A 12,193-nucleotide genomic window follows, 5' to 3' on the forward strand; every position below is an offset into this window, starting at 1 on the left:
GTCTCTCCCTTTCTCTGTCTGTAACTATGCCTCTCAAATAAATAAATAAATATTTTAAAAATGTAAGGAGAAGGAAAATTAAAATATATGTCTTTAAGGACACTCACATACATTTAAGCATGCATGCATGTGACTGACTTACCAATAAGAAAAAAAAAAGTTAATCCCATGTCCTGAGGGCTAGGCCTTGAAGTCAGTGACCTACATTCTGACAGCTGCCCATTTCCCACCAAAAGTTAATATGAGGAGACCTGGCACTTGGCGGTGCCTGACCACTCACTAACGACAGCTTTAGTTAAGGTGGTCGCTGGGCAAAGCTCTGCCCCGCAGTGTGCAAAGACTTACAGGGTGAGTATTTGGTTTTCTCATTTTCAATCTTTGGTAGCCTTCCAAGGACTCTGATTGGGTATATTTCATAGAAAGTGCTACCTTGGCAGAGCTGAACAGCCAACAGAAAAACCTTCTCATCACACAGAATGGCAACAGCAAGAATGACCGTGTATCATCTTGTAAAGTTAGACATTAACACAGGGGATCGTGGTGGGTCCCACAAATCCTTTCACTTCACTTGCCCTCCCTGCCTTCCAAATTTACCAATTTTTTAAAAGTTGTGTTTTTTTCTTTTAATGGAGGATTTTTTTTTGCTCTGAAGTTTTTTTTCTTTTTTGACGTTGTTTAGATTTTTGCACTTGACCTTGACTTTTAAAAGTTCACCTTTCAAAACTTGTTTCCATTTCTCAATTTCTCATACTGTGTGAAATCACATCTTGTCTGCTTCTGTTTGGCCTTTTCCTATCAGTTCGGACAGAATGATATTGAACAGTTATTGATCAAGTTGGGCCAAGCTTGTGAGATGCAATTCTTCTGTGGTCAACAGACTCTTCTCCACACTTAAGATCTGTTTTCTCCTTTAAGTTTGTTTGCAAAACAGATGTCAGCTCATGAAAGTCAAATGTGCAGCTTCACAGAAACCAATCTTTGAGGCATTTCTGAAAGGCTGTCTTGAAAGTAAGAGACTATTAGCAGGTTTAGATATATTTAGTACTACAGGAAGCCTAATAGAAAATATGCAAAACCTTTGAATCTTTACATTTGATGATGCCCATGCTATGCATTGTAATAATAAGTAATTGCTAGTATGTATTTTTGTGGACATGTGGTCACTACACAGAACATTTATTTGCATTAGGACATTTCTCACTGTGATCCAAAGGAGGGTTACTTTGATACTTCCTAGTTCATTTAGGAAGAAATCTAAGTTTCAGAGATAATTAAGTAACTGACCCAGCATCCTGGAACCAAAAGGTATTGCTGAAGTGCAAATCCAGGTATATTTGATTCCAGAATACAGACGCTGAAAGATCAGTACTATCTCTTTTTAAAGACTTGAATGATACTTTGTTTGTGTGAGTTTTTATAAAATGCCATAATCCACTAGGTTGCTCAAAAGGAGTGTTTTGTCCTGTCTCTTTGTCTCTTTGTTCCTTTCCCTCGCCTTCCGTCATCAGGCACACAATAATCAGTATTGCCTTGCACCTTATACCTCTCCACTTCCAAGACCTAGACACTCATCTCTCCCCTTCTTCATTTTTACCAGTTCTCCAAAGGGACGAGAATTGTGTGACCATCTGAAGTTGGGAATAGTATTTCTCTGCAACCCTATCGCTTGAGCTTTGGATCCTTTCTCTGTGTGTGTGTGTGTGTGTGTTTTTTTTTTTCAGATTTATTCATTTGTTTATAAGTCAGAATCATGGGGTGGTTTTAGGGTAGAGAAAGAAATCAATCCTCCATCTGTTGGTTCACTCCCCAAATGGCCACAAAGGCCGGGGGTGTGCCTGGCCAAAGTGAAGAGCCAGGAGCCTCCTCAAGGTCTCCCACATGGGTGCAGGAGCCCGAGCACTTCAGCCATTTTCTGCTGCTGTCCCAGGTGCATTAGTAGGAAGCTGGACCAGAAGTGGAGAAGCCAGGACTTGAACCGGTACCCACATAGGATGCCAGGGCCACAGATGGCAGCTTAACCCACTGCACCGAAGCACCTGCCCCTGGACTGTTTCATGTGAGGCAATCAGCTGTATCAGTCTTCGCAGCTCCTTTGTAGCAGAAAGCCATGTGGGGCAGGAAATGCCATCTGAGTGTCCTGAAACACATGACATTGACCTTTGAGAGCATCCTGGCCCAGCTTCTCTTAGAGGACCCCATGGATGGGCCAACTGCCTCCCAGGATCCTGCAGCCAGCAAGGAATGGGGTAGAAGCTGGCATATAGAGCACAGAACCTCCACAAGACTCGGTGGCCCCTGTTAGGAAATTCCAGTTATGTGCTATTTGGTTTCAAAGGCAAAATTCTGCTTAATTGGAGTAAACTATTTTTTGAGGTCAGTTTTAGGTGGGTGACGGAGCGCAAACCACATGAAGGAGCCTGGGCTGCCGAAGCCTGGCTTTTATGAATCTGGTCTGTTCTTTGTCCTTGCTGAAACTTGTGCTTGTCCAAATACATCTCACCCTGTGGGCCCCGCCTCATGTGAGCCGCTTTGCGATCTGCATGCCCTTCTGCCTGTCCCATCCATCATGCCGCTGGTGGGGAGGCTTGATATTAATGGATCTCAAAGACCTTTTCTTTCTCAAGATGCTGTTGGAAAATACAGCTCTGAAAACGTAGGCAAATGAGCATCTATCTCCAGGGTCGATCCCAGCAAACCTCCACCCAGCCCTCACTCCAGGGATGAAAGAGAGGCTGTTTTCAAAAGGATCTTTCGTCACCGTCTGTCTTAAGTCACCTCCTACTGAACTTACAGTGGAAGATTCACAGTCATGAGGGAAAGAAAACAATAATTAACTGGAAAACATTGATTGAGCAGAATTCCCCCCCCCCCCACAGTCTGATTGGAACTGCTTGTGGCTGGGCACCATACATAATGGCATTTCTCCCTCCAAGGTCATTACCCAAACATTTCTTAACGGAATGAATTTTTTCAAGCATCCGCTTGTGCAATTAAATGTGTTTCTCAATATGCGTCAGCTAAATAAAACATGAGTCCACCAGAAGAAAAAATGGGTTTGTGCTTCTCCCCCAGCCCAATTTATAACAGTTCCTAATGGGCCTGCCTTGACTACAACACCAAAAATTAATTTTCGATCCCCTCTTACAGCTCAAATCATTAACAGAACGACAGCATCGGGGAGTGGAATAGAAATGTTTACAAAGCTCCCTTTTAAATTGACTGTGGTAAGTGACGTAGCAATGTATTCCTCTCAGCAGACCCTAGAGTTGGCTTTGGGAGAGTCAGCCACGGGCGACACTCTCAACAGGACATTTATCTTGGCAGCAGATGCTCTTCAGTCCTCTTTTGTCTTACTCCATGAAGGACTTTTTTTTCAGGTTGGCTAAAACCATTTTTTTGGTGTTTTATTAGCTGTATCTTGACTGCCTCCTACAAACTGAATGACAAGCAAGGGTTATTAAATATGTTCTTGCACATAGTTTTATCCATTGTTAACCCTCACTAAATGCACAAGAGGGCACAGAATTCCCCTCTTGTTTCCTCCATTGTTGCCCATATTTGTTAAAGAAATGATTCCCTTTGACGTTTGTTTAGGCTGCAGGTTGATAAAATGCTGTCCATGGTCCACTCTCTTAGCTTGGCATTCAGCAGGCTCTGCACAGATTTATTTCTTTTTGTATTATCTTATCTGCCCTTCTAGCGTATTTGGGCTTCCTCTTCATATTTTAAGCTACATTTTAAGATACATTTTAGAGATGTATCACCTTAGTCACTGTGTTCTGGAGTATGGCAGTGTTCTAAAGAGACTTTTCTAAGACTTTGGTATATACTTAACCCCACTCACTGTCTAAGGTTGCCTAGATATGTACTTTTCATATTGGCTGTGAATAAGCAAAAAGCACAGAGTGAGTGTTACAGATGACTTCAGTCTTAGGGAAACTTTCTCCAAGCTGATGGGACAACACCAATTTCAGGAGCAATGTAAATCTGTCTTGAGTCTAGAAGGTGATGCACTTAAGATTTTTCTTTGTGTTTTCAATTTATATCCAAGTATCTTGTCATTTGCTACTTGAGCCTTTTCTAAAAGACAATGTGGGAAGGATGTGGTGGTACAGTGGGTTAAGCCACCATGTAGGATGCTGCCATTCCATATTGAAGTGCCTGGTTTGGGTCTCAGCTGATCTGCTTCCAGTCCACCTTCCTGCTAATGCATCCCGGAAGGCAGTGGATGATGACCCATGTGAGAGACCAGGATGGAGCTCCTGGCTTGTGCCTTCAGCCTGGCCCAGCTCTGTCTATAGTGGGTATTTGAGGAATAAACCCACAGATGAAAGATTAATCAATCGCTGTCTCTCTTTCTCTGCCTTTCAAGTAGATGAAAAGAAACATTTTATAAAATAGTGGATCAAACTGCAAATATTCAATTTTCCTAGTTTTTGAATGGCAAAACCAAAATTCCCCCACAGGGGAAAAAAAAGGCAGGAATATTCATTTAAGTGTCCTATTCTCTCCCAATATTTACCACTTTCTCAAAGCTAGCCTTGGAGTATTTTCCATAGAATATTTGTGTTGGATGCTTTATGTCAATTTATCATCAGATTGGCTCATGGGGATTGTGTAAGTGTAGCCCCTGATGTCTTGCTGGCAAAATGAATCTTTATCAAATGCGATTCAGTATTCCTCACCCTCAAAAACCTGAACTTTAACAAATTGACACTCTTGTTTATGGCATCAGTAATCACCCTAGGCTCTTGTCATGAGTCGCCAAGGCTATGGAAGCCTTTTGAGTTCACCAACTCTGATCATATTTAGACAAGGTCGTAGTCAAAGTGGAAGTTCTCTCCTCCCTTCAGAGAAAGGTACCTCCTTCTTTGATGACCCGTTCTTTCCACTGGGATCTCACTCGCAGAGATCTTTCATGTAGGTTTTTTTTTTTTTTTTTTTGCCAGAGTGTTTTGGCTGTGCACTTACTCCTCATGTAGGATCTCTGTCCTTAATGTGCTGTACATTGAGATTTAATGCTATAACTAGTACTCAAACAGTATTTTTCACTTTGTGTTTCTATGTGGGTGCAAACTGTTGAAATCTTTACTTAATATATGCTAAACTGATCTGTATATAAAGAGAATTGAAAATGAATCTTGATGTGAATGGAAGGGGGGAGGGAGAGGGAAAGGGGAGGGTTGCGGGTGGGAGGGAAGTTATGGGGGGGGGGAGCCATTGTAATCATTACATAAGCTGTACTTTGGAAATTAAAAAAAAAAAAAAAAAAAAAAAAAAAAAAACCCTGAACTTTAAAGCAGGGATGAATGGTTTCTCGGCCTTTTGGCTAAGATCAAGCTTAAGGCAGGAATGGTCAAAATTCTCTACTGGGAAACTAGCTCACAGCAGTTTTGGTGATGAGCTGAAGTGTACCAGGTTAAACATTGTATTTTAAATTGTGTAGGGCTGGTGTTATGGCTCATTGGGTTCCATTTCTGGTTCAACTTCCTGCCAATGAGCCTGGTAGGTAGCAGATGTTGGTTCATTATGTGCTTGAGCCCCTACCCACCCACGTGGGATACCAGGATGGGTAGTACTGGTTCCTGGCTTCAGCCTGGGCTAGCCCCAGCCATTAGGACCATTTGGAGAGTATGCTGGTAGATGGAGGATGTCTCTCTCTTTCTCTCTTTGTCTCTCTGTCTCTCTGTCTGTCACTCTGCCTTTCAAATAAATAAATAAAATAAATAAATTTTGTAAAAAAAAGAAAACAAATATGATGGCCCTGTGAGCTTAGAGTGAAGGGTTTGCTTCACCTGGCATCCATGCCTGTTAAAATAGGCAATGGCCAAATCTAGCCTTAACATATTCAGAACACTTTTCAAACTTGTCAGTTTCACACTAGAGTGTGAAATTTTCATATTGTCTGGTTTGACCTTTGTTATCTTCTAATCTCTCTTATTTTTGTTAAAGATTTATTTATTTATTTGAAAGACAGAGTTATAGAGAGGCAGAGGAAGAGAGAGAGGGAGAGGTCTCACATGCACTGATTCACTCCCCAGATGGCCACAACAGCCGGAGCTGAGCTGATTTGAAGCCAGGAGTCAGGAGCTTCTTCCAGATCTCCCACGCAGATGCAGAGGCCCGAGGACTTGGACCATCTTCTACTGCTTTCCCAGGCCATAGCAGAGAGTTAGATTAGAAGTGGAGCAGCCAGGTCTTGAACCAGCGCCTATATGGGATGCTGGCATTGCAGGCTGTGGCTTTACCTGCTATGCCACAGTGCTGACCCCCTCCTAATCTCTCTTTAAGTAGGCAAGAATTATTGAGTGTTGATCTCAATTAAGGTATTTTAGAGGAAATCATCATTAGTTTATACTCAGGATTTAAATAAGATTTCATAATATGCATAATCTTTGTATGCTAATTTTCTTTAGCATTCTGTGATCCCACTTGCATAATGCCAGTTTTCATGAAACAGATTTATTAGCTAGAAGCAAAACAAAACAAAAAATGCAATATGGAAAGTTATGAAGATCAAAATTGATTATTTTGATTGAATATTAATGTTGATGACAGACTTTAAATGAACTTTTAGAAATTATTTTAAGGAACCAGTGCTGTGGGGTATTGGGTAAAGCTGCCACCCGCAGTGCCAGCATCCCATATGGGCTCCAGTTCGAGCCCTGACTGCTCTCACTTCCCATCTAGCTCTCTGCTATTGCCTGGGAAAGCAATAGAAGATGGCCCAAGTCCTTCGGTCCCTGTACCCACATGAGAGACCTGGAAGAAGATCCTGACTCCTGGCTTCAGATCAGCTCAGCTCAGCTCTGACCATTGTGGCCTTTTGGAGAGTGAACTAACGAATAGAAGACCTCTCTCCTTCTCTCTGCCTCTGCCTCTCTGTAACTCTGCCTTTCAAATAAATAAATAAATCTCTTAAAAATTATTTTAAATATACTTTGAAGTTTAATAATTAAGAATAACTTCATCTGGAGCTATATTTGGTGATACTATTTTTTTTTTAAGATTTATTTATGTATTTGAAAGGCAGAGTGATAGAGAATGAGATACAGGCATCTTCCATCTGCTGACTCACTCTCCAGGTGCTGGCAACAGCCTGGGCTGGGCCAGGCTGAAGACAGAAATCAGAAACTTCATCCAGGTCTCTTATGTGGGTGGCAGAAACCCAATTACCTGAGTCATCTTCTGCTGCTTTCCTAGGTGCATTAGCAGGAAAGTGGGTCAGAAGCAGAGCAGCTGGGACAAGAACCAGCACTCCCATATGGGGTGCAGGCATTCCAGTGGCGGCTCAACCCACTGTGCCACAGCACTCTCCCCAGGTGATTGTTTCTTTCAAGAACTAGAAATTAATTTATTTTTTTTACAGTAAAGTGAGAATTAGGAATTGATTTATTGTGACTTCTGATGGTATTGTAAGTGATAAATGCATAAAAACACAAATTAGAGAATCAAAGGGAAGTAGAGTTTAGATTTTCACTGTTTGGGTTGATGATGGCATTTAATATTTATTAAAGCCTTTATAATAGCAAATTCTGGACATGGGAAGTTTCCTGGAAGAGGAAAATGGGTTAAAAGGGGACCTAAAGCAGACAAAGGGAGCCTAGTTAGAGAGTACTGCAGTTTTCTAAGTGGGCAGTGATACAGACTGCACAGGCTGTTGTGTGCTTGTGAAAATGTGTGTGTGTGTGCCATGCATGGGAAACGTCATGGGACAAAATGAACATTAGTGACCTGTATGGAAAAATTAGCACATATCACTTCTGCTAAGCTTCCGAAATATGTACCTCCAGTGTCCTTAGTGACTGCAAGGATTCACCTACAACTTTCTAATGTTATTTTCTTAACAATATTTTGGGGAAAAAAGCTTAATGCATGAAGGCATAAGCAGGGATGAGCATTTGGTGCGGTGGTTTAAGACACTGTTTGGAATACCTGCATCCCGTATCAAGTCCCAGTGCCACGTCCAGTGAGGCTTCTTGATAATATGCGACTGGGTGGGGTGGGGTGGGAAGGCAGCAAGTGGTGGCTCATATATTTGGGTTCCTGCATCTCATATGGGAGACCCAGATTGAGTGCCAGCTCTTGGCTTCGATCCTGCCGTTGAAGACATTTGGGTAGAGAATCAGTGGATGGAAGATCTCTGTCTCCTCTGTCTCTGTCTCTCTTTGTCTGCATTTCAAATAAATAAAAATTAACAAACTAATTATTTAAAAAAATGTTTTTAACAATTATAAGCAGGGGCTGATGCTGTGGTGTAATGGGTACAGCCGCCCTCTGCAATGCCAGCATCCCATATGAGCAATAGTTCATGCCCTGGTTGCTCCACTTAGCGGTCCAGCTCCCTGCTAGTGGCCTGAGAAAAACAACGTAAAATCAATGTAAGTTGATCCAGGTACTTAGCTCCTGCCACCCACCTGGGAAGCTCCTGGCTCCTGACTTTAGTCTGGCATAGCCCCAGTCATTGTGGCCTTCTGGGGAGTGAACCAGTGGAAGGAAGATCTCTCTTTGTCTCTCTCTCTCTCTCTCTCTGACTCTGATTTTCAAATAAATTAATAAATCTAAAAAAAAAAAAATACGGGGCTGGTGTTGTGGTGTAGCGGCTAAAGCCACTTGCTGCAATGCCAGTATCCCACATAAACATTGGTTTGAGTCCCAGCTGCTCCACTTCCAGTCCAGCTCCCTGCTAATGTGCCTAGGAAAGCAGGAGAAGATGGCCCAAGTGCTTTGGCCCTTGTACCCACATTGGAGACCTGAAGAAATTCCTAGCTCCTGGCTCCAGCCTGGCTCAGTCCTGACTATTGTGGTCATTTGCGGAGTGAACCAGTGGGTGGAAGATCTCTCTCTGACTCTTTCTCTCTCTCTCTCTCTCTCGGTCTTTCACTCTCTCACTTTCTGTAACTCTGCCTTTCAAATCAATAAAAATCTAAAAAAAAAAAGAATAACAATAAAAAATATATAAAAACAGAAAAAATTAAAAATGACCCTATCCATCCCACCATTGTGAAATGACTATTATTACCTTGGATTTATCCTTCTCATTTATTTTATGGATGTAGTTTTATGTTTGCATCTGTTGCATGTACATTTGTATGTCTGGAAGTGTGAAGGGTCTAAGTCTCCCTACTGTCTGCCAGCAGGTTATCCTGCCTCAGTTTGATGGATACAGAGAGATAACAAGTGACTTTTGGGCAGGAGACAAAAGACTTTTTTGGTCACAGTGCAGAGAGCAGCATTAGTACGTTTTTTATCAATGCCCCTTGCTCCCAGTCCCATATGTGCGAGGCAAATGGACTAAGTAAACATGTAAATGCATTTGGTTGCATTATAGAGAGCAACCCAGAGCTCAGGCAACTTGAATGTTTTATAATGGGCAGTAACATGTCTGCCCTTTGCTCTGAAAGGAGATCCTATCATATGGGGAAGTAAGCATGTTTGTCATTTGATCCAAAGGGAAATACCGTATCTACCTTCCAAGGATACTCCCTACATAAACATCCTTGAAAGACTCAGTGGAGAAGATGGTGCTGATGCTTGTGACATGTACAGAAACCCGGGAAGCTCACAGAGACCTCTTTCTCAACAAGTACAAATGCTTGCACATGTCATTAAGATTCCTTATCAGCATTTTAAATAGCTACAAAGAGCTCTAAAGAGTCAAGTGTAGCAGAGTTTGCCACAGCTCCCAATTTTCCCAATATTTATCTTAAAAGATATTGTTGGGCTGAGCTTTGTGGCATAGCAGGTTAAACCCACATCCCATGTTGGAGTGCCAGTTCAGATCCTGGCTACTCTGCTTCCAATGCAGTTTCCTACTAATGAGCCTGCGAGGTAGCAGATTGTGACTCAAGTACTTGGGCTCTGCCACGCACATGGAAGACTGTGGATGGACTTCTGGGTTCCTGGCCCCAACCTGGCCCCAGCCTGGCCCAGCCATGGCTGTTGTAGACATTTGAGGAATGAACCAATGGATGGACATGTTGGTGCATTCTCTTTCTCTCCCTCTACCTTTCAAAAAATTAAATCATTTTTAAAAGTACCCAAAATCATTTCCATTTTAAAAGAAAAATGTCACTTAGACATTTCAGTCTAGGGTTGGGGGTGAGCTGTTGCAGTCACCTTGTGCATGGTAGCTAAATGCGGAACAGACAGCAAATGGGCTCTCCCTGATTTGAAGTCCACACAGCCTCTTCAGTTGGCCTTCTGTGTAAATAGGCACTGCCTGAGCATCAAGCTTGTCTGTTGTCTCAAGATGTTATCCAGAAGGGAACAGGCTCTGTGAAGCAGGATATTAATGCTGCTGCTGGCCGGCTAGCCAGCACTGGTTTTCCTCTGGAAAGTGGAGATATTTCCTGACATGATCTGCTGCTCACATGTCTGCCTGAGCCTCTTGACAGAAGCTCCTACCGCCTGGTATTAGTGTGACCCAGGAAAGTCCATCTAAATCCCTGTAGTGGAAAAGGGGGAAAATCTGAGATCCCAATAATGACCCTCTTGTCCAAACATCTGGAGGGGGGTCCTAGGCTGGTGATGAGGATCAAAGAAAGGCAAAATGGGATCACAAGCAGGCTTTCGTCCTGGGACTTCTGTGTAAGAGAATGTACTTGGCATGGAGGCTTCCCCGGAGCTCTGGGGCCTCCTGGCTATCTACAGTGTGTTGGAAGTGACACAGTGGTGGGGGCAAGATTTCCTCTGTGGAAAGGAAGAGTCAATGGAACACACCCTAGGGAGCCATCTTCTAGTCCCAGCTTGTCCCTGAAAACTCCAGGCTAAAATTTCTAATGGACATAGCCCAAGACTAGACCATAGAGAGGGGAGAAAGCACCGTTGGAGAAGCAGTGATCACAGACTAAGCAGGAGCAACACATTCTAATTTTTAAAAAGCCAGAGGAAGGCATGTTCGCAGGTATCTTCAAATATTTGTAAAAAGTAAAACATGAATCTACTCCTTGAATATACGAAACACAAAGCATTTAATTTTGAAACTGCTGCCCAGTCTTATTGGTTTGTCTTGGGGTACCTTAGTTTTACTTGAGTGGAATCTTGGATGGATGGATGGATGGATGGACGGACAGATGGACAACTGGATGGATGGTAGTAGTAATGAACAGATGGCAGAGAGGTAAATGGATAGATGAATAAAAGTATCTTGAGTACTCATTTCTAATATGTAAAATCTATGAAGTCATTGAAAGATGATTCTGTCAGAGGATACATTGTGCAGGTCTCCGAGATTCTGAGCTAAACCACTTTGTCCTTTCTGAGAGCCAATGAGGTAGTTCATCCCAAACATTAACTAATTAATTCTTTCCCATTGAGGTGTACTCTGTGGCTCATTTCAAGTATACATGCTGATTGTTGAGGGTCTTACTCTATAGTAATGATCATAATTTTTTTATTTTACCAGACAGGAAGCACTACTTGCAGCAATCAGTGAAAAAGATGCAAACATTGCTTTGTTGGAATTGTCTGCCTCCAAAAAGAAGAAGACACAAGAGGAAGTCATGGCCCTCAAGCGGGAGAAGGACCGACTAGTGCATCAGTTAAAGCAGCAGGTGGGGCCTCCTGCACAGAAGGTGTGTTTTGTTGGGGTTGGGACCTTGAGTGCTTTCTCTGGGTTTAGCCACTCTTCATTTTCCCATGTCCATCCTGCAGGCTCAAGCACCTAAAACAAGGTAGGAGCAAAATAGCCCAAATGGTTGCTGGAATACCATTTACTGCTTCTCTGTGTTTATGTGCATGTGGCTGGGCTTGTGTGGTTTGCAACTAGCGCTGTTTTCCTTTCTTTTGTATTAGCATCATCTCCCTAGAAATAGCTCTCTGCTCTCTTCCTTCCAGTGGACTTTGACTTCTAATTAGATTCTAGAAACTCCTAGTTAAATTCTGGGCATCTTTTTCCTGTTGGACCTGTTACCTTCTGTCTTGCTTACTCTCTAGCTCCCATAAATAACTCCCCTCATCCAGTTCTTCAGATTTCTTTCTCTGTATACTTCTAGCTTTGGTTCTTCAACTATTACCCGTGGAACCTTTCAGCCAAGGAACATCTGCCAACCTTGGCCTTGCTAGACTTTGCCTGGAGACCTCCCCAGCCATTATTCAGTCTAGTTTTTAAAGTCACCTGTTTGCCCCATTACCCCATGTTTCCTTCTCTCGAGGCTACTGTATTCATGGGAGGTAAATGAAAGGAGGGGCA

General features: G+C 42.6%; 1 protein-coding gene across 26 annotated transcripts in view; it reads left to right on the forward strand.

Moving 5' to 3' along the window:
* Positions 1-12,193, forward strand: part of ERC2 (ELKS/RAB6-interacting/CAST family member 2) — a 1,007,328-nt gene that overhangs the window by 761,186 nt on the left and 233,949 nt on the right. For all 26 annotated transcript variants that reach the window (XM_051852289.2, XM_051852290.2, XM_051852291.2 and 23 more), the window contains one exon: positions 11,408-11,555. In XM_051852289.2, the coding sequence (XP_051708249.1) occupies positions 11,408-11,555 (148 nt within the window). The remainder of the gene's footprint in view (positions 1-11,407; positions 11,556-12,193) is intronic.

The sequence above is a fragment of the Oryctolagus cuniculus genome, chromosome 10 (genome assembly GCF_964237555.1).
Source record: "Oryctolagus cuniculus chromosome 10, mOryCun1.1, whole genome shotgun sequence".
In the NCBI taxonomy this organism is placed as follows: Eukaryota; Metazoa; Chordata; class Mammalia; order Lagomorpha; family Leporidae; genus Oryctolagus; species Oryctolagus cuniculus.